Below are 18,785 nucleotides of genomic sequence, written 5' to 3' on the forward strand. Positions count from 1 at the left end.
GAATAGTAATCAGTACATGGATCAAGAATATATAATGTATAATTTTATTTTAACATGGTTGGCAGTGATTGGATGATGCTGGACATTATTTTGAATAAGAATTAATTATGCTAATTTCTGATGTAATGTCTCTAAAGTCTCAAAAATATGAATAACCAATGCTGCTGAAAACAAACAATTTGATGAAAAAAATCTGACTTTCTATTATTTAACATTTCACAACTTAGTCCAGCTGTCCACAGATGTGGACATCATTTTTTAGGAAAACTATTTGCTCTAGAAATTTTTTTAATTTTTATTTTGCTTGTTTATTAGGTGCTACTAGTTACAAATAAAAAAGGGAAATAGAAAATTAATTTCCATGCTGGTTTATTCTTTATAGTGCTGGTCTAGCTGGGATAGTTCAACCAAAAATTTAATTAGTTATCATTTACTCACCCTCATGTAGTTCCAACTGTACTTTCATTGCATCTTTTTCCATACAATGAAAGTGAATGGTGACTAAGGCTAACATTCTGCCTATCATCTCCAAAGAAGAAAATCATATAGCTTTGAAACAACAAAAGGCTGAGTAGATGATGACAAAATCTTAACAATCCATGAAACATGAAACAAACAATTGTTTTTGATTACACTGAGTGATGCAAGTACCCCGTATTTACACTGACGAGACTTCACTCCATACTGGAAGCGGCACTGTTCGTCTGCGTCATAGGCTTGGCCAGGGGCTGTGGTGGGGTAAACAAACTCGTGCTTGGGGGGAACATTGTTCAGGCAGGAACCCATGCCAGAGCTGGTAAACAATCAAAAAGAAAACAGAACAGAGGTGTATCAGGAGTGATGCAAGCCTAAGGGGCCATTCAGACCAAATGTGTTCTTGGGTTTAAAAAAAAAAGAAAAGCTATACACAGCGCAACAAATGGAACAGACACGGTGCCTTCAAAACACGGCACTCGTGCACAACATGCTGAAAAAACTTTGGGACAATGGTCAAAGACGTCCAGCGCATTTACATAGAAAAACAATTAAACAGTGAAGACGGACACAAAAACACATTTGGTGTGAACGGCCCCTAATGCTTAAAAATTTTGGCTACTAACACAAAGGTTGAAGGTTCAGTCTTAAAGATCTCTGAGACTACAACCATTTAAAAGTGCAATATCCAATATCTGTGCCTCTACCAGGACCAAATAGAATTGCAAAAATAATGATTGTTTCCAAACAGATTTCCCAAATACTATGCCCATGGCCTTTGGACAAACAGTTAGTCTCCGCCAAACTCATGCCATTGGTTGAGCCATTATGTCAAACTGCTGAAACAAAACAGATTGCAATTCTGTTTGTTGCTACTAGTGGTGCAGAAATTACACACGGCACCTTTATTCACAGGGGTCACTTGGCAGAATATCACTTTTGGATGATAAACATCTTGTAATACAACAAATAGCCAAGAAGAAGGAGGTTGACTTCTATATAACATGAGACAGAAGTTTGAAAAGACAGATGCACATCACTGATTTTTACAATCCAATACTTTGTCAATTTATGATACGGAAATTCAGTAAGGTTATGGTCAAAATATTAAGATGAATGCTGCTTTAACTGTATGTCTAAGTGGAAAATAGAGATCTCAGAGCCAGGCAGCAAACTCACTCGAGGAAGCTGGTGATGTAATCGCGGCTGCAGGCCGACCAGACGAAGGGGTTGGTCTTCATAGTGATGTGGGCAGCCATGAGTTTAGCGGTCTCCTGACTGCGCACCCCACAAGCGTTGCCAACACCATCATGATTCATCCCGAACCTGAGAAAGACAGAGAGAGGAATGATTATATGGAATTGTAGACCAGATTGCTCAGTTATGCACCATTAAAAAATGGAAACCCACTTACAGATTAAGACTCAAGGGGCAAATTCACTAAACAGCTGACACATTTGCACATGGTACTTCAGCGCAAAAACCTGCATCTTATTCACTAACCACCAGCAATCCACTTTAACAAGGCAATAAATGTGCTGTCATCATTGTCCTTTTCTGAGCAAACAAACTTCCTTTCTTTGTAAATTAGGCTTATTATACACTCACTTAGCACTTTAATAGGAACACCTATTGACCTACACATTTACTTATTTATTATCTAATTAGCCAATCGTGTGGCAGCAGTGCAATGCATAAAATCATTCAGATATGGGTCAGGGTTTTCAGTTAATGTTCAAATCAACCATCAGAATGGGGAAAAATTGTGATCTTGGTAAAACCATGGGATGATTGTTGGTGCCAGATGTGCTAGTTTGAGTATTTCTGAAACTGCTGATCTCCTGGGATTTTCACACACAACAGTCTCAAGAGTTTACTCAGAATGGTGCCAAAAAACATCCAGTACTGCAGACAGAAATGCCTTGTTGATGAGAGAGCTCAACAAAGAATGGCCAGACTGGTTCCAACCACTCTGTACAATTGTAGTGAGCAGAATAGCATCTCAGAATGCACAACACACCAAACCTTGAGGTGGATGGGCTACAACAGCAGAAGATCACATTGGGCACTTTAATAGGACCATAGTGTTCCTAATAAAGTGCTCAGTGAGTGTAGATTGCAATTTGCACCTTATTAAAGGAATAGTTCACCCAAAAATGAAACTTCTCTCATCATTTACTCACCCTCATGCCATCACAGATGTGTATGACTTTCTTTCTTCTGCTGAACACAAACAAAGATTTTTAGAAGAATATCACAGCTCTGCAGGTCCATACAATGCAAGTGAATGGTGACCAAAATTGGAAGCTCCAAAAAGCATATAAAAGCAGCATAAGACGCCAGTGGTTTAATCCATGTCTTCTAAAGTGATCCAGTCGATTTTGGGTGAGAACAGACCAAAATATAACTCCTTTTTCACTATAAATCTTGACATTTGCAGTCTCCTTGGTGATCATGATTTCAAGCTCGATTACACTTTCTAGCACCATCTAGCGCATGTGTCAAGCACTAGGAAGTGTAATCAAGCTTGAAATCATGATCGTGCCTAGATATTGCAATGGCAAGATTTACAGTGAAAAAGGAGTTACACTTTGGTCTGTTCTCACCCAAAATCGATTAGATCACTTCAGAAGACCTGGATTAAACCTCTGGAATCATATGGATTATGTTTATGCTGCCTTTATGTGCTTTTTGGAGCTTCAATATTAAGGTCACCATTCACTTGTACTGTATGGACCTAAAGAGCTAAGATATTCTTCTAAAAATGTTCTGCAGAAGAAAGAAAGTCATACACATCTTGGATGGCATGAGAGAGAGAAAATAATGAGAAAGTGTAAATTTTTCGGTGAACTATTCCTTTAACAAATCTCAGCTCTATTTTATAAATTCTGTAATTGTGCTAAAAGCACAGTTCCATGGGCTTGTTTACACTGTTACCTGATTTGCATAATTCCTTAAGTGTGTGTAAACCACAGTGCGTGCAAACCATGCTAATTCATTTTTAGTGAATTCCCATCACATAGCTCACACAAATTTATGTAATCCTACACACAGTTAAACATATGCCTTCTTGTCTAGACAGCCCCAGTGCGCAGCGTCAGATGTTCACCAGTTCAAAGGTACTTGGACGAAGCATTAAGAGCAGACCACAAATGACTTCACCATCTATGAAAACAGCTCGGAGGCATGTGACTGTAGCCAAGGCAACAGAATACAGGGTGACCCAGTACAAACAGAGCTGAGATCGTTACAATGATAGCAAACTACTCTTTTCCACTAACAAACTGACAAAAATGACAACTGAATTGCTTTTCATGGAAGTATTCAGAACATTTGAGGAATGATATGGGCAGGCATTGGTGCGATATCAACAAGGAGTGTCCATAAATTCATATGCATGATTAAGCTGTGCAGAGTGGAATACTGGGCCACCAAGTAAAACAATACTTCAACATCTTGGAGTGCAAGTAACCACAAAAGAATAGCTTAGCGCATGGCCCCAGGGTATAGCCGCCTGGAGCCATCTAAGTCTGTCGCCACTCGTTCCACTAATAAGATATAAATATCACAAGACTGAGAGAAAATATTATGGCAGTTGTTGATGAGTGATATACATATGGTGTATGCGGGCCATCTCAGCATTCATCCTTGAACTTAACCCAAACTTGCATTGGTGGGCTTCTCAGGGAAGAGGTCAAATGTCAAGTGGGGTCAAAAGTTGAAAGGCTGCACCCTAATGACATTAGCAGCTATTGGAATTTCAGAGAACTGATGTAATGTTGACATCATTTTAAAGAGACAGTTCACCAAAAAAATGAAAATTCTGTCATTATTTACTCACCCTCAGATTGTTACAATCCCATATAACTTCCCTTCTTGTGATGAACATGAAAGGAGGTATTTAATTTCACCTTATTGAAATGTTTTTTCTCTCGACCCAAAGCAAATAACATGAATAAATAAACTTCAGGGTGAAAGGCACGTGGGAGCAGAGGAACATAATATAGTAGGAGGTGGAAGGAGATAAAAGAAAATTGAAGAAATGTTAGAAGATACTCACGTGTGTCCTATCTCATGCGCAATGGTAAAAGCAGTGGCAAGACCAATGTCTTCATTGATGCTGCAACTTCTCTCCGGCTCACACATACCACCAACAGGTGCCAGACCTGACATGGACACACAGAGGAACTCACTAGGGTTGCAACGGTATGAGATTTTCCAGTACGATAACCGTCTCAGAAAATATCACGGTTTCACGGTATCACGGTATACAGTATTACACAATTATTATTATCAGTTACAATGAGTCTTAAAGGAGTGAAAACAGAAGTTTTTTTTTTTTTTTGGTTGAGCAAACACTTTATTATAATTGAAACTTGAAACCATTTTTTTAAATTGAAGTATGTGTAAAAAAAGTCTTCCATTTGAAAATAAAATAAATAAAATAAGAAAGCTAACAGAATTATAATAATAAACTATATATATATATATAATAGCATGTAACTATAACATGTTATATAACTAAAGAATGTTAGTTTACATGTTAGCATAGCATGTTAAATTAATTACTAAATGAAAAATAACATCAGCTGTGTGAGCTTTTAAAGTAATGTCCTATGATTATTAAAAATTAACATATACTGTCTGTACCTTTAACTCAGTGGTTCTCAACTGGTTTTGTTTCCTAATTTCAAACATAATTCAAACAGAACATACATATTACACAGGAGGAAAGGCTCCTCATTACCATGGTTAGGTCAGTGTAGCTAGTCTTAAATAATAGTAATAATAATAATAAACTATAGTATATATGAAAAAATAAGTACTAGCTGAAACACATCTTGAAACTTAGAACTGCCACTGTTGATATAAAATGAGGTCTAATAGATTCTACCTTTAGATTAATTCATATGAAACTATAACATTTTGCCAAAATATAACACTTTTACTCATGTAAAAACGTGAAACAATTTTGTAAAGGAGATGATGTATAATAAAAAATGAGCGCATAGCACAGTGTTGCTCTTTTCCTCATCAGTGCTGTTTGGCATGTCAGGGCTGCCTACTGTTTGAGAGGTTTGACTTGAGTTTCTCCGTAACGCTTTAAACTAGAAAAGTCTCACTAGAATTGAAATTGGTCACATCAGTTTTGAGGTCTGCGCTCCGCAATATCGAGGGAAGCCCGGTTGTTGCACGTGTGCGTCAGAGAGCAGAGTAGATCATTAGTGCGAGCTGGTTCCATTACACTCGTGTGAAAGTGCAGATGAGAAACCTTTAGCTGATGCCGAGATTATCATTAAATCTGCCTCGGCAGTCCTAAATAGGCTATCACTTGGGTGGCCGCCGAAATATCTTCAATGGGAGAACCATGGCATTGTTCTTTCCCTGCTGTCCACGACCCAGTCCGAATAGAACTGCGACCCACCAGTTGAGAAACACTGCTTTAACTCACTACACACTCACTTATGTCAGACCCCCCTCGCCTCGCTTCTCTCTGACATTTTCTTCGCTGCATGTGTGTGTGTGGCGCAAGTTGTACAAGTCGAGGAGGAAAGGAGATGCGCACGCGCAGGTGAGATTCTCCGTCCGGTTGCATTTTTTTCTCAAAGCCGTAGATAAGCAAATGTACATGGTATGATAACCATCAATTTTCATACCGTGGTATACCGTGAAACCGGTATACCGCTGCAACCCTAGAACCTAGAACATAAACACATAGAGCTATGGTTTATCACTTTCAAATACTATACAAGCCTACCTACAGAACTGCCAATTAGTTCATTAATGAGTTAGTCACAGAAATCAATGGCAAAAGGGGTAAAACTATACAATACCAAGTAACCTTCTTTTAGCTTTGTTATGGAAAGAGAAAAAATGGGAAACAATCATGAATAAACAAATATATTTGTATATATGCAGACACATAGATATGGCAATTTAGGATGGATGGATGGATGGATGGATGGATGGACATGTTATGTGGATAATGGATAGATGGATAGATGAAAGGATGATGGATGGATAGATGGATGAATGGATTGATGCGTTTTTTTAGATGATGGATAGATGGATGGATGAATGGATGGATGAATTGATTATGTAGATGAATGGATGATAGATGTGTTTTTTAGATGATGGATAGATGGATGGACAAATGGATGGATGAATTGATTATGTAGATGAATGGATGATAGATGCGTTATGTGGAATGGATGGATAGATTGATTCATTATGTAGATGATGGAAGGATGGATTATGTGACGCACACAAATGTATGGTCACATTTTTGTTTAAACAGGAGAGTTTATTTTGTATTAAAAATAATGTATTTGCCTGAGCCATTTTTATGCTGTCAATGTAAATGCTGTGTTTTCAATGAGTCAGTACTGCTGCAGCCACAAGGTGGCGCTGCTTACGGATGTTAGTGGCACGAGAACTTTCAGCCCTCAGAGGCTGACAAGCCACACCTGATTAAAGCCACTAATCTTGTCTTGTCTTCTTTTCTCCTGATTTCTCAGGTACGTTCAATGTAAAAGTTCTAAAAAACAAAATTTCTCATGTTAAAACATATTAAGCTTTATCTACTTTGGGTTTCATGTCAAAGAATCCATTAGATAAAAGATATGTTGAGTTATCTAAAGTTTGAGTTTCCCCCATGTTAATGAGTGCAACAGCAATTGTAAGGGTCGTTCAATGCAAGTGAATGGGCCAAAATGGCGCCCGCCCCTTTTCCATTGTATTTTGAGATTATTTTCGGCTCAGTTTTTGTTTATAAGTAGTGAAATGGCTCCACATATGTCTTATATTATGTTGTTTATTTAAATCACATTTTTGATTTAAGTTTTAAGTGGTTATTTCTGTACAAATAATTATGCTTAATTTAGGATACTAGGATTAGCAACTAACGATTATTTTGATAATCGATTAATCTTCGATTATTTCTTCGAATAATTGGATAAAAAATTATAAAGGGTGTACGGATTTAGTTAAATTTACAGTGCTGAATTCACGATTCTATTCTCGCACAACTATGAACAAAGCATGAATCATGAAAAGGTATGTTTTAATTTATTATTATTATTACTTTAAGGACATATGCAAAACAGTTATTTTACTTGTAAAACTTAACAAAAAGTACTGTTCATTAAAGAGTAAAATGATCCATCAGAAATGGAGTAGGACAAAAAATCAGTCCAGCAGAGGGCAATGGTGATACCAGAATAAAAATATTAATAATTATTCCCTCTGAAAAATACATAACTATGTTAGAAACATATACTTGTACACCGTCACTGAGTATTACACAAACATTAAGTATTTTAAATTAATATTGTAGGTTTTAAAATAGTACTGTCACTGAGTACATGTTTCGAAACTATTCTTTTCAAAACTATCTGTATGTTTATCCAGTAATATAATGTTTTCCATGGTATAAATTTCCTGGTGAAATCATACATTGCATTTGGCATTATCAGGAAGACTATCAAATATCAGGACCCTTATAATTATTATACATCATATTCAGCATTATACACAGTTCAATATAGTACAATTATCTTTAAACGTAGTGCAGATTCTCACTTGCGCTGATAATAGCATCGTTGCTCATTGTATTATGTGCTCGCATGAGGAGAAGAAACCATCTAAAAGACTTTAAAATCTGGCACACATTGACCTCTGTGACATCAGTGATATGCATGAGAGCCGCACAGTTGATTATTGAAACTGAAGTCGAGGTATGATGTTGCATGAGTTTAATAAAAATGATTGCGCTCCATTGCGATCAGTTTGATTGACGCAGATGCGCGCACTCGCTTGCTCAGTGAAGTTTAACGGAGACTCGCATCAAGGTTATTATCGTAAACTAAGACTAAAACTAAATGTAAAAAAAAACAAAACATTTTCATAAACTGAAATAAAAATAAAAATCAACATAATTGGAAAAACTTAAACTAAACTAAAATAAATAGTCATGGCTCTGAAAACATAAAATAAAAACAATCTTAACGGCCCTGATTGCCACAGTGTTAAATAAGAGATTGCAGGTCATATTCATACTGTGTGTGTTTTTTTTTAAATAGTACAAGCACTTAAATGTGGAAATGTGAAATTGTATTTTAACTTTTAAGTTCCAATGTTGCAAATTTTGTGTAAAAATGTGTAGCTGACAAGAACTTTCAAGCACTGACAAGTCATATCATTATTAAACATGCAATATGACATCATAAGGATAGAATAGGCTATATATAATTTGTACGTTTTACAAGTATCTAAAATGTGGTTAAAATTGTGTTAAATAATAAAATAAAATAACATTTCACATACTAAAAGATGTTACATATTTTAATACAATGTATGTATTTATGTATATATACAGTATAAACTGTATATACCCCCCCCCCAGGTGTCCCCGTGTTGCCAATGCATGATGTTAAAATGTATTCTGACTCTCTCTTTCTCTCTCTCTCTTTCTCTCTCTCTCTCTCTCTCTCTCTCTCTCTCTCTCTCTCTCTCTCTCTCTCTCTCTCTCTCACACACACACACAAACACACACAGTCTTTTCATAAGTATTATTTACAAACTGTACATTTGGGTGTCCAGCTATACAACCCACGTTGCACAAATGCCTGTTTTCCCTATTCTATATGTATCACTTGATATAAAAAAATAAATGTTATGAAAAACTAAACTATACAATATTTAAAAACGAAAACTAACAAAGAACTAACAAACAAAATGAAAACGAAACTAAATTGGAGTGAAATTAAAAAAATTAATATTTTTTTTTTAAAACTATTATAACCTTGACTCGCATGTGGTTAAAAAAACTGTTTTGTGAAATTAAGCGGAAATACACACCTGATTTTAAACTCATAACATGTATACATTATAAAACAGAGAAAATAACAGTAAAATATAAGTTACGTGCTGGAGAGAAACAACTCTTAAGTGCATCAAACAGCACAATCACTCTGTAAACACACCTGAAGCAGCAACCGCTCCACATTAAACTGTAGGCTTATTCTGATCTTCTTTAAAGTGTTTAAGTGCTCTCGTGCTCTGGACAACTTGGGTCATGTTTTTTTCCGCTTCAACTTGGCTCCGTTGTTTTTCAAACGAGTTTCATCATGCAACATATTTTTCACTGGGTGTAAAGTGACGTCACTAACGGAGCTTCTCCATGCTCATTGCATACAGTGGCATGCAAAAGTTTGGGCACCCCTGGTCAAAATTTCTGTTGCTGTGAATAGTTAAGTGAGTAGAAGATGAACTGATCTCCAAAAGGCATAAAGTTAAAGATGAAACATTCTTTTCAACATTTTAAGCAATATTAGTGTATTATTTTTATTTTGTACAATTTTAGAGTGAAAAAAAGGAAAGTAGCACCATGCAAAAGTTTGGGCACCCCAAGAGATTTGAGCTCTCAGATAATTTTTACCAAGGTCTCAGACCTTAATTAGCTTTTTAGGGCTATGGCTTGTTCACAATCATCATTTGGAAAGGCCAAGTGATGCAAATTTCAAAGCTTTATACATACTCTGACTCCTCAAATCTTGTCCTAGCAATCAGCATCCATGGGCTCCTATAAGCAGCTGCCTAGCACTCTGAAAAATAATTGATGCCCACAAAGCAGGAGAAGGCTATAAGAAGATAGCAAAGCATTTTCAGGTAGCCATTTCCTCAGTTCGTAATGTAATTAAGAAATGGCAGTTAACAGGAACGGTGGAGTTCAAGTTGAGGTCTGGAAGACCAAGAAAACTTTCAGAGAGAACTCCTCGTAGGATTGCTAGAAAGGCAAATCAAAACCCCTGTCTGACTGCAAAAGACCTTAAGGAAGATTTAGCAGACTCTGGAGTATTGGTGCACTGTTCTACTGTGCAGCGACACCTGCACAAATATGACCTTCATGGAAGAGTCATGAGAAGAAAACCTTTCCTGCATCCTCACCACAAATTTCAGCGTCAGAATTTGCAAATGAACATCTAAACAAGCCTGATGCGTTTTGGAAACAAGTCCTGCGGACTGATGAAGTTAAAATATAACTTTTTGACCACAATGAGCAAAGGTATGTTTGGAGAAAAAAGGGTGTAGAATTTCATGAAAAGAACACCTCTCCAACTGTTAAGAACATGGATCGATCATGCTTTGGGCTTGTGTTGATGCCAGTGGCACAGGGGAACATTTTACTGGTAGAGGAAAGAATGGATTAAATTAAATACCAGCAAATTCTGGAAGCAGACATCACACCATCTGTAAAAAAGCTGAAGATGAAAAGAGGATTGCTTTTACAACAGGATAATGATCCTAAACACACCTCAAAATCCACAATGGACTACCTCAAGAGGCGCAAGCTGAAGGTTTTGCCATGGCCTTCACAGTCCCCCAACCTAAACATCATTGAAAATCTGTGGATAGACCTCAAAAGAGCAGTGCATGCAAGACAGCCCAAGAATCTCACAGAACTAGAAGACTTTTGCAAGAAAGAATGGGCGAAAATCCCCCAAACAAAAATTGAAAGACACTTAGCTGGCTACAAAAAGCTTTTACAAGCTGTGATACTTGCCAGGGGGTGTTATTAAGTACTGATCATGCAGGGTGCCCAAACTTTTGCATGCCACTGTATATCCAACTAATCGATAATGAAATTCTTTGTCGATGAATTCCATTATTGATAATTATGGATTAGTTGTTGCAGCCCTAATTTCAGATCACAATATTAATAGTGTAAAGTTGTACAGTGACGTCAAACATTAAAAAGTTTTACACACACCCTGCACAGTTATATGTCAGCATTGTTCACAGAAGAAACCCTAAAAATGGCTAACTTTGTGGGTCATCGTTTAATATTAAAGCATTTGAGTGAATTATTGTGATCCGTTACCAGAGGTAGAATATATAATTAAGAAAAATGTATTATTATTTCATAGCTTTATTATATATGTATATATGTCATATGTATATATATATAATGTGATTACAAATGTGATGATTGTTCACATATGGTGAAGTTGTAAAGAAAGTGATATTACAGAGTGATATATGTTGAATATGCTTTTATTATTAAGAAGACATATTTTTCACATTAAGAGGGGAAAAAAAGAAATTAAATGAGTTTAATAAAGATGCTGACAAGCCACTAATTTGTGTCATGTCTTCTTTTCTCCTGATTTCTCAGGCAAAAATGTATCTGTCACTCAGGTCCTATGCCTGGGACCTGTAACAGATTTTTGGAGGTCCCACCGAGATCCATGTTCAGACTGCAAGACTGATCTTGAAGTCTATACTTCGATGACAACAAGGCACATGACCAACACAGCAGGGTTGTGTGTGTGAATCTGAAGCAGCTGCTGGTGACAAGAGAGATAAATGGGACCTGGCTGAGAGGGAGTACATCACTGCATGCCCAAAGGTGTCTGGGACTGAGCAAGGTTGCTGACGAGAGAAAGGACTGACCTGGCTGAGAAGTTGTACATAACTTCAAATCCAAGGTGTCTGGAATTGAGCAAGATGGCTGACGAAAGAAGGGACTGATCTGGAAAATCAAGAAAAGCCTTCACGCACTGACTGCTGATGAACTCTTCCAAATTGCTGATAGCATCACACTAGCTTCAGGTCTGGATTCCTTCACCATCTTCAGGGATGATGAGGAAAGTTGTTTCAATTTAATTTCTTCCTACATGCAAAGCAACATTTTAACTGAATTGGAAGATGAAGGTTATGCACAGTTACTGTTTTTGAAAGACATTATTGATGAGCTCATCCAAAATCATGCAACTGTTGTTGTGAATGATTGAAAATGATATGCACACACAAGCACCCTCACCAGCTGCACATACACAGACACTGTCAGCAAACACACACATACAGACATTTTCATCATCCACATCTGCAGGCAAAGATGCAGATACACAGTTTTTGGAGTATCAAAAGCTACTCTCTAGCTATGAAGAATTAGGTAGAAAGCTGACAGTGTACAAAATATCACCAGCAGTTGTCAAGAAAGAAAAATCACCCTTCACAGAGCAGCACAAAATGCAAAGCACTTACCTCACACCGAGTAATTATTGCACACCAAGACTGATGGCAGGATGTACATGAGAGACTTGTCATACTTACAGCACAAAGAATTCAAAGTACACGGGGGTAGATGACAGCACTTCGGACATTGGTTACAATAGTTTCTGCAAGCATATTGACAAAGGCCTCAAAGCAAACCATACAGAGAGTGAGATCATTCAAGCTGTTCTACGCATAATTAAACCAGGACAATTCAAAGACATGCTCATTAGCAAAGATGATCTAACTGTGACTGAACTGAAAAGTTTCCTACAGGCTCACCTAAGTTAAAAGAGCAGCAGCAAGCTTTTCTAAGAGCTGATGAGCACCAGACAGCATGAGCACGAGACCCCGCAACAGTTTCTGTATCGGGTCATGGGACTCAAACAAAAGGTAATGTTTGCTTCAAGACAGCAGCACAAACATTGAGTATGAGCCACGCACTGTACAGAATGTGTTTTAATACACGATTCATCAAGGCCTTCTTCCAAAATACAGTGACATTAGAAGTGAGTTGAAGCCCTTCCTCTCTAACCAGGCCATAACTGATGAAGCACTGTTGAAACAGGTGAACAAGATCTCAATTGAGGAGAGTGAACGTCAGCGCAGACTAGGTCACACTACACACGATGACAGACCCATGCCCACAGCTTGACTCAGAGTCATTTGGAGGTGAACAAATCTCAAAACCTCAGAAAAAGAGCAAAACAAAAACCATACAAGAACTGAGTGCCCAAGTTGAAGCTCTGACCAATGTCACTGACTTCCTAAATCAAGCAAAACAAACTGAACACTCATGACACTGTCTTTAAAATGCTGGACCACCTCCCCATGCTTTGAGCAGACCAACATCTCAGAGAAGAGGAAGTCCATATGGATGTCACTGTTTTATTTGCGATGAGGAAGAACATAGAGCAGTTGGATGCTGTAAAAAGACCAAACATATGAGAAGTACCAACCAATCATTCGTAAAGGGGCAGCTAGCAAGCAAATGGTTCCAAGCTGAAGCAAATATGTCAGAAAACAGAGCTCAAGATGCCAGTGCCAACAGCGCAGTCTGTTCTCACACCTCTAAAGAGCTGAATTTGACACAAGATAAAGTAGCAGAACTAGTTGGGAGCAGTGCCTACTGAAATGTAACATCAATGGTTATGCTGTGACTGTTTTGATCAGCACTGGTGCTCAAGTTCCACAACTGGAAGAAAACATACTTACCCAATCACAGACTATGACCCTTGAGTGAGCTGACTGGAACCAGCACCCTCAATGTACTGGCTGTCAACAGAGACATTTTGCCCTTCGATGGTTGGGACGAGGTGCCCTAACCTGGCAATCCAATCCCCTTTCTGGTGGCAAGCATGGCCCTAGAACGACCCCTGCCTGGTTTCAACATCACTGAACAGCTGATTAAGGGCCAGACAAACAAAGATCCTGCCTACTATCACTGCACTGCTTAGTGGAGCAATGGCAATAGAAGATGACCAAGCAAGTGTAATTGTGAACTTCATACAGACCCAAAGCCCTCAGACTGTCCCTCACACTACCGTTAAAGTAAGATGTCAGGATGTTCTTATTCCTCTAGGTCAGGTGACAAATGTCAGATGCAAAGTGCTTGCAGACTTTGACCTGTCAGACCCAGTTATCTTGTTTGAATTCAACCAAGAAAACCCATAGCTTGATCAGCTTGACCTGGGTGATGGTCTATTGGAAGTCTGTAAAACACAAAGCCCTTTCGTTAAAGTTCCTATAGGAAATCACACAAGCCATGATGTTACTCTGTCTCTGTGAACTGCGCTAGGGAGTATACAGCCAATTACAAAAATCGTAGAGACAGACCAGCAAGTTGAACCTGCCACTGTTGAAGTCAACTGTGTTAAAACTCCTAAAGACCTCAACAGCAGCAGTAGAGCTGATGCCACATTACGGTGGGATCCTCCTGTGGATGTAAGTCATTTGACAGAGGAACAACAAAGCATAGCAAGGAAAATGCTTTATGAAGAATCACTGCCATTTGCACGTAATGATGAAGTGTGGGCTGCATTCCGAACTTACAAATGGCCATCAATCTCACAGATGATATCCCTGTTCAGCGATCATACACCTCAGTTCCGAAGCCCTTGTACAAAGAAGTAAAATAATACATTTAGGATCTTCTTGCAAGAGGGTGGATTGTCAAGTCCAAATCACCTTATTCAGCACCAGTCGTCTGTGTCCATAAAAAGGATGGAACGCCTTAACTTTGTGTTGAGTAAAGGTTATTGAACCTGAAGACAGTTCCTTACTGGCACCCTCCACCTCGAATCCAAGACCTCACATATACCCTGGGTGGATATAGTTGGTTTTTGATCATGGACCAAGGTAAAGCCTATCACTAAGGCTTCATAGCAGAGGGATCACGACACTTAACAGCCTTCATTACTCCATGGGGTCTCTGTGAATGGGTCCATATTCCCTTTGGTTTGATCAGTGCACCGGCCGCATTTCAAAGACGTATGGAGGAAATGTTGGATACACTGAGAGGTGAATGCTGCATCCCGTACCTAGTCCTGTGATATGCCAAAACATTTGAAGAACATGTTGAAGGACTTCAAAAAGTACTGTGAGCACTCCAGTGGCATAGCGTTGAACTGAGACCGACCAAGTGTGAGATGTTTAAAAAGGAAGTGCGGTATGTTGGACAACTAGTATCTGCCGACGGAGTTCGCATTGATCCGAGAGACCTAGATGCAGTCCATGCCTTGAGAACTAAAACACATACCACTGTTGGAGAGGTCCGCAAAATGCTGGGTTTGTTGAGCTACTATCGCTCATATGCCCAGGACTTCTCTTGAATTGCCTAATCCAGCTACATCCTATTGCAAGTGAAGAAGAGCACAACAGCAACAGTCCAAGGAAGAACAAAAAGGAGGAGAGAAAATTGTCCAGTTACCACCTCGGACTCCAACTGAGTGGACCGAAGAACACCAAAGAACTTTGTGTAGACTGGTTGATGCATTAACTACTCCACTATTCCTTGCCTATCCCGACTTTGACCTGCCTTTTACTCTCCACACAGATGCCTCAGAGCAAGGACTCAGAGCTGTTCTTTATCAGCGCCAGAATGGGAGACTAAGAATTATCGGATATGGGTCAAGGACTCTGACATCTGCTGAACAAAATTACAGACTCCAATCTGGGAAACTGGAGTTCCTCGCACTGAAGTGGGCTATCTGCGAGAAGTTTAGGGACTGCTTGTTCTATGCGCCTCACTTCACCGTCTACACAGATAATAACTCCCTGACGTACGTTATGAGCACAGCTAAACTCAATGCGGTGGGCTACAGATGGGTTGGAGAGCTCTCAGACTTCAGATTTGACATCAAGGACCGACCTGGAAAAGTGAACGTGGACGCAGACACACTCTCCTGATTTCCACTTGATATAAATCAGTACATCACAGAATGCACAGAAGAACTATCAGCGAAGCAGTCAAGGCCACCTGAAAAGGGAGTAGAGCTGCTGAGCGTCAAGATGTTGCCTGGACTGCAGTCCTCAACCTGTCACAGAACCACTCACCTGAATACAGTACCTGAGAATGCCTGGAATTGATAACCCTGATGAGTTGAGAAAAGCACAAAGAACAGACCCGGCTATTGCCAAAATCATCAAGCTAAAGGAATCCAATGGAACTCTTACAAGTAATATGAGACAAGGAGCCAGAGGTGCTGTCAAAAAGCTGATGCACGAATGAAGAAAGTCGCACTTAGGAGGACTCTTGTATAGTAAAACTGCACAAAGACTTCAGTTCATTTTGCCAGCAAATTATAAACAAACAGTCTTCAAGCACATACACTACCGGTCAAAAGTTTTGAAACACTCATTCTTTATTATAATTTTTTTTTTTTCACAATTTAGAATAATAGTAAAGTCATCAAAACTATGGAATAACATAAATGGAACTATGGGAATTATGTTGTGACTAAACAAAATCCAAAATAAATCAAAACTGTGTTATATTTTAGCATCTTCAAAGTAGTCACCCTTTGCCTAGAATTTGCAGACATGTACTCTTGACATTTTCTCAATCCATCTATGTTCCCATCTATGTTGGGCACTTATTGGCTGCTTTTCTTTATTATTTGGTCCAAGCCATCAATTTCAAAAACTTTTTTTTTTTTAATTAAATGTTAGTTTTATAATTAAATTAATATGGTGGCACAATTATATTTTTGTCTACAAAACTAATTTCAAACATTTAAGCATACGCCTTCAGATCAAAAGATTTTTAAGATCATGAGAATCATTTCAGTCAAGTGTTTCAAAACTTTTGACCGGTAGTGTACATGACAATATGGGCCATGTTGGAATAGAGAGGGTCCTTAGCCTTGCAAGAGAAAGGTTCTGTTGGCCGTTCATGAGAAGGGACATAGAGGTTTACATCACTAGACAGTGCCCATGTACAAAGAAGAAGAAGCCAGCCTTGCACATAAGAGCTCAAATGGGCAGCATAACCACCAGTTCACCCCTCGAGCTTGTGTCTATTGACTACTTGCATCTGGAATGTAGCAGAGGTGGCTATGAGTACATTTTTGTTGTTGTAAATCACTTTACAAGGTTTGCTCAAGCCTATGTGACCAAAAATAAGTCAGGAAAAACTGCGGCAGTTAGAATCTTTAATGATTTTATCCCCCAGTTTGGTTTTCCGGCCAAATTACACCACGACCAAGGTTGAGAATTTGAGAACGAACTCTTCAAGATGCTGCGACAGTTTGCTGGAATGGACATTCTAGAACTTCGCCATATCATCCATAGGGCAACACAGCCGAACATTTAAATAGGACATTGTTACAGATGCTGAGGACATTGGAAGAAATGGAAACAGAAAGATGGAAGGAACACCTACCTCAGATTGTCCACGTCTACAATTGCACACGACATAAAGCAACAGGATACTCACCCTTTTACTTACCGAATGGTCGTCATCCATGCTTGCCAATTGACCTGTTGTTTGACTAATGCCTGGAGAAGGAAATAAGACTCAAAAAGAGGATACACAGAGAAATGGGCTAAGCGAATGTCAGAGGCATACAGAATTGCTTCTGAAAACAGCAAAAACTCAAGCGCCAGAAGTACTACTACCAAAACTCCTGAGAAATCTAAGTGAGAGGGGAGGACCAAGAAAATTGAGGTCATACTGGGAGAAGATCATCTACACTGCGAAAGAACAAGTGAATGACAGTCTAGTGTTCAGAGTGGTAGCTGAGACAGACAGTTCAAAATGGAGAGTCCTACACAGAAATCGTTTGCATCAAGTCAATGACTTACATGTTGATGTTCCAACAACAGCACCTAAAAAGATGAGAGAGCACAGACAGACAAAACAACAATCCAGTGACACAGATACAGATGGAAATGAGAGTAACGGTCATTACTACAGGCTACAAATGCCAAATAACCGTATGAATGACCCTGAAATTACCTGCAATCATCCTACCTGTAATGTACCTTCCTGTGATCCTTCATGACAACGACCCTGTGAAAAACCTGTAAGGGAAAAGCAACCTATCTGTACAGAGGCATCTGCAGAACAACACTGTAAATCTGATGAATGTGAAGAGAGACAAGAACTGGAATATACTGCAACAGACCAAGAACCAAGAACACACGTGATAAATGGCCAGCCCAGATGTTCACTTACCATACGTTAGGTCAGCCTACAGTATAGCCATATCCAACAGTAAACAGTTTATGGGCTTATGGGAAGGGTCAGATACCATTTTGAGGAAATGTCACCTTACTACTTTCCACCTCACCTCATTGCACCTTACCACATTCCACTGCCATTTCAGACAGTTCAACATACACCGCCAATACCTGTGTTTGGGTTTAAAAAAAAGAAAACAAGATAGAAATTAGGGCTGCACAATTAATCAAAAAACGAAGAGCAATGAAACAGCATTGGCCAATCGGAGCCGATTAAATTAGTCCTCCACGCAAGTTTTAAACCATCTAAGTGCCCAGATGCTGTTTGCGGTGGCACACGAAAATTAATACTGAAGAAACATCACCTGACACTTGAAAAGAAGCTGTAGAACAAGATTTGGATTCATCGCATATTGCACCACTCGCTTTAAACATAGATGTTAAATACACTGCAAATGAGCATCACGACAAAACTAAAACACTCCCGTTCTAATCAAGGCATAGACACGGTGTAAATAATTGATTTATTATGCTGATTAGACAGCTTTAATAGAGAGTGCAGAACTTTGTGC

General features: G+C 38.7%; 1 protein-coding gene across 3 annotated transcripts in view; it reads right to left on the reverse strand.

Moving 5' to 3' along the window:
- The window catches only part of LOC127415269 (A disintegrin and metalloproteinase with thrombospondin motifs 10-like), a 116,129-nt gene that overhangs the window by 51,473 nt on the left and 45,871 nt on the right, over positions 1 to 18,785 (reverse strand). For 2 of the 3 annotated variants that reach the window (XM_051653954.1, XM_051653952.1), the window contains exons 9-11: positions 4,535 to 4,640; positions 1,654 to 1,800; positions 652 to 793 (exon numbers count right to left, since the gene is read on the reverse strand). In XM_051653954.1, the coding sequence (XP_051509914.1) occupies positions 652 to 793; positions 1,654 to 1,800; positions 4,535 to 4,640 (395 nt within the window). Of the gene's footprint in view, positions 1 to 651; positions 794 to 1,653; positions 1,801 to 4,534; positions 4,641 to 6,308; positions 6,327 to 18,785 lie in introns of all 3 variants that reach the window. The other variant, XM_051653953.1, reaches the window with a different exon arrangement.

This window comes from Myxocyprinus asiaticus, chromosome 24 (assembly GCF_019703515.2).
Source record: "Myxocyprinus asiaticus isolate MX2 ecotype Aquarium Trade chromosome 24, UBuf_Myxa_2, whole genome shotgun sequence".
NCBI classification, from domain to species: Eukaryota; Metazoa; Chordata; class Actinopteri; order Cypriniformes; family Catostomidae; genus Myxocyprinus; species Myxocyprinus asiaticus.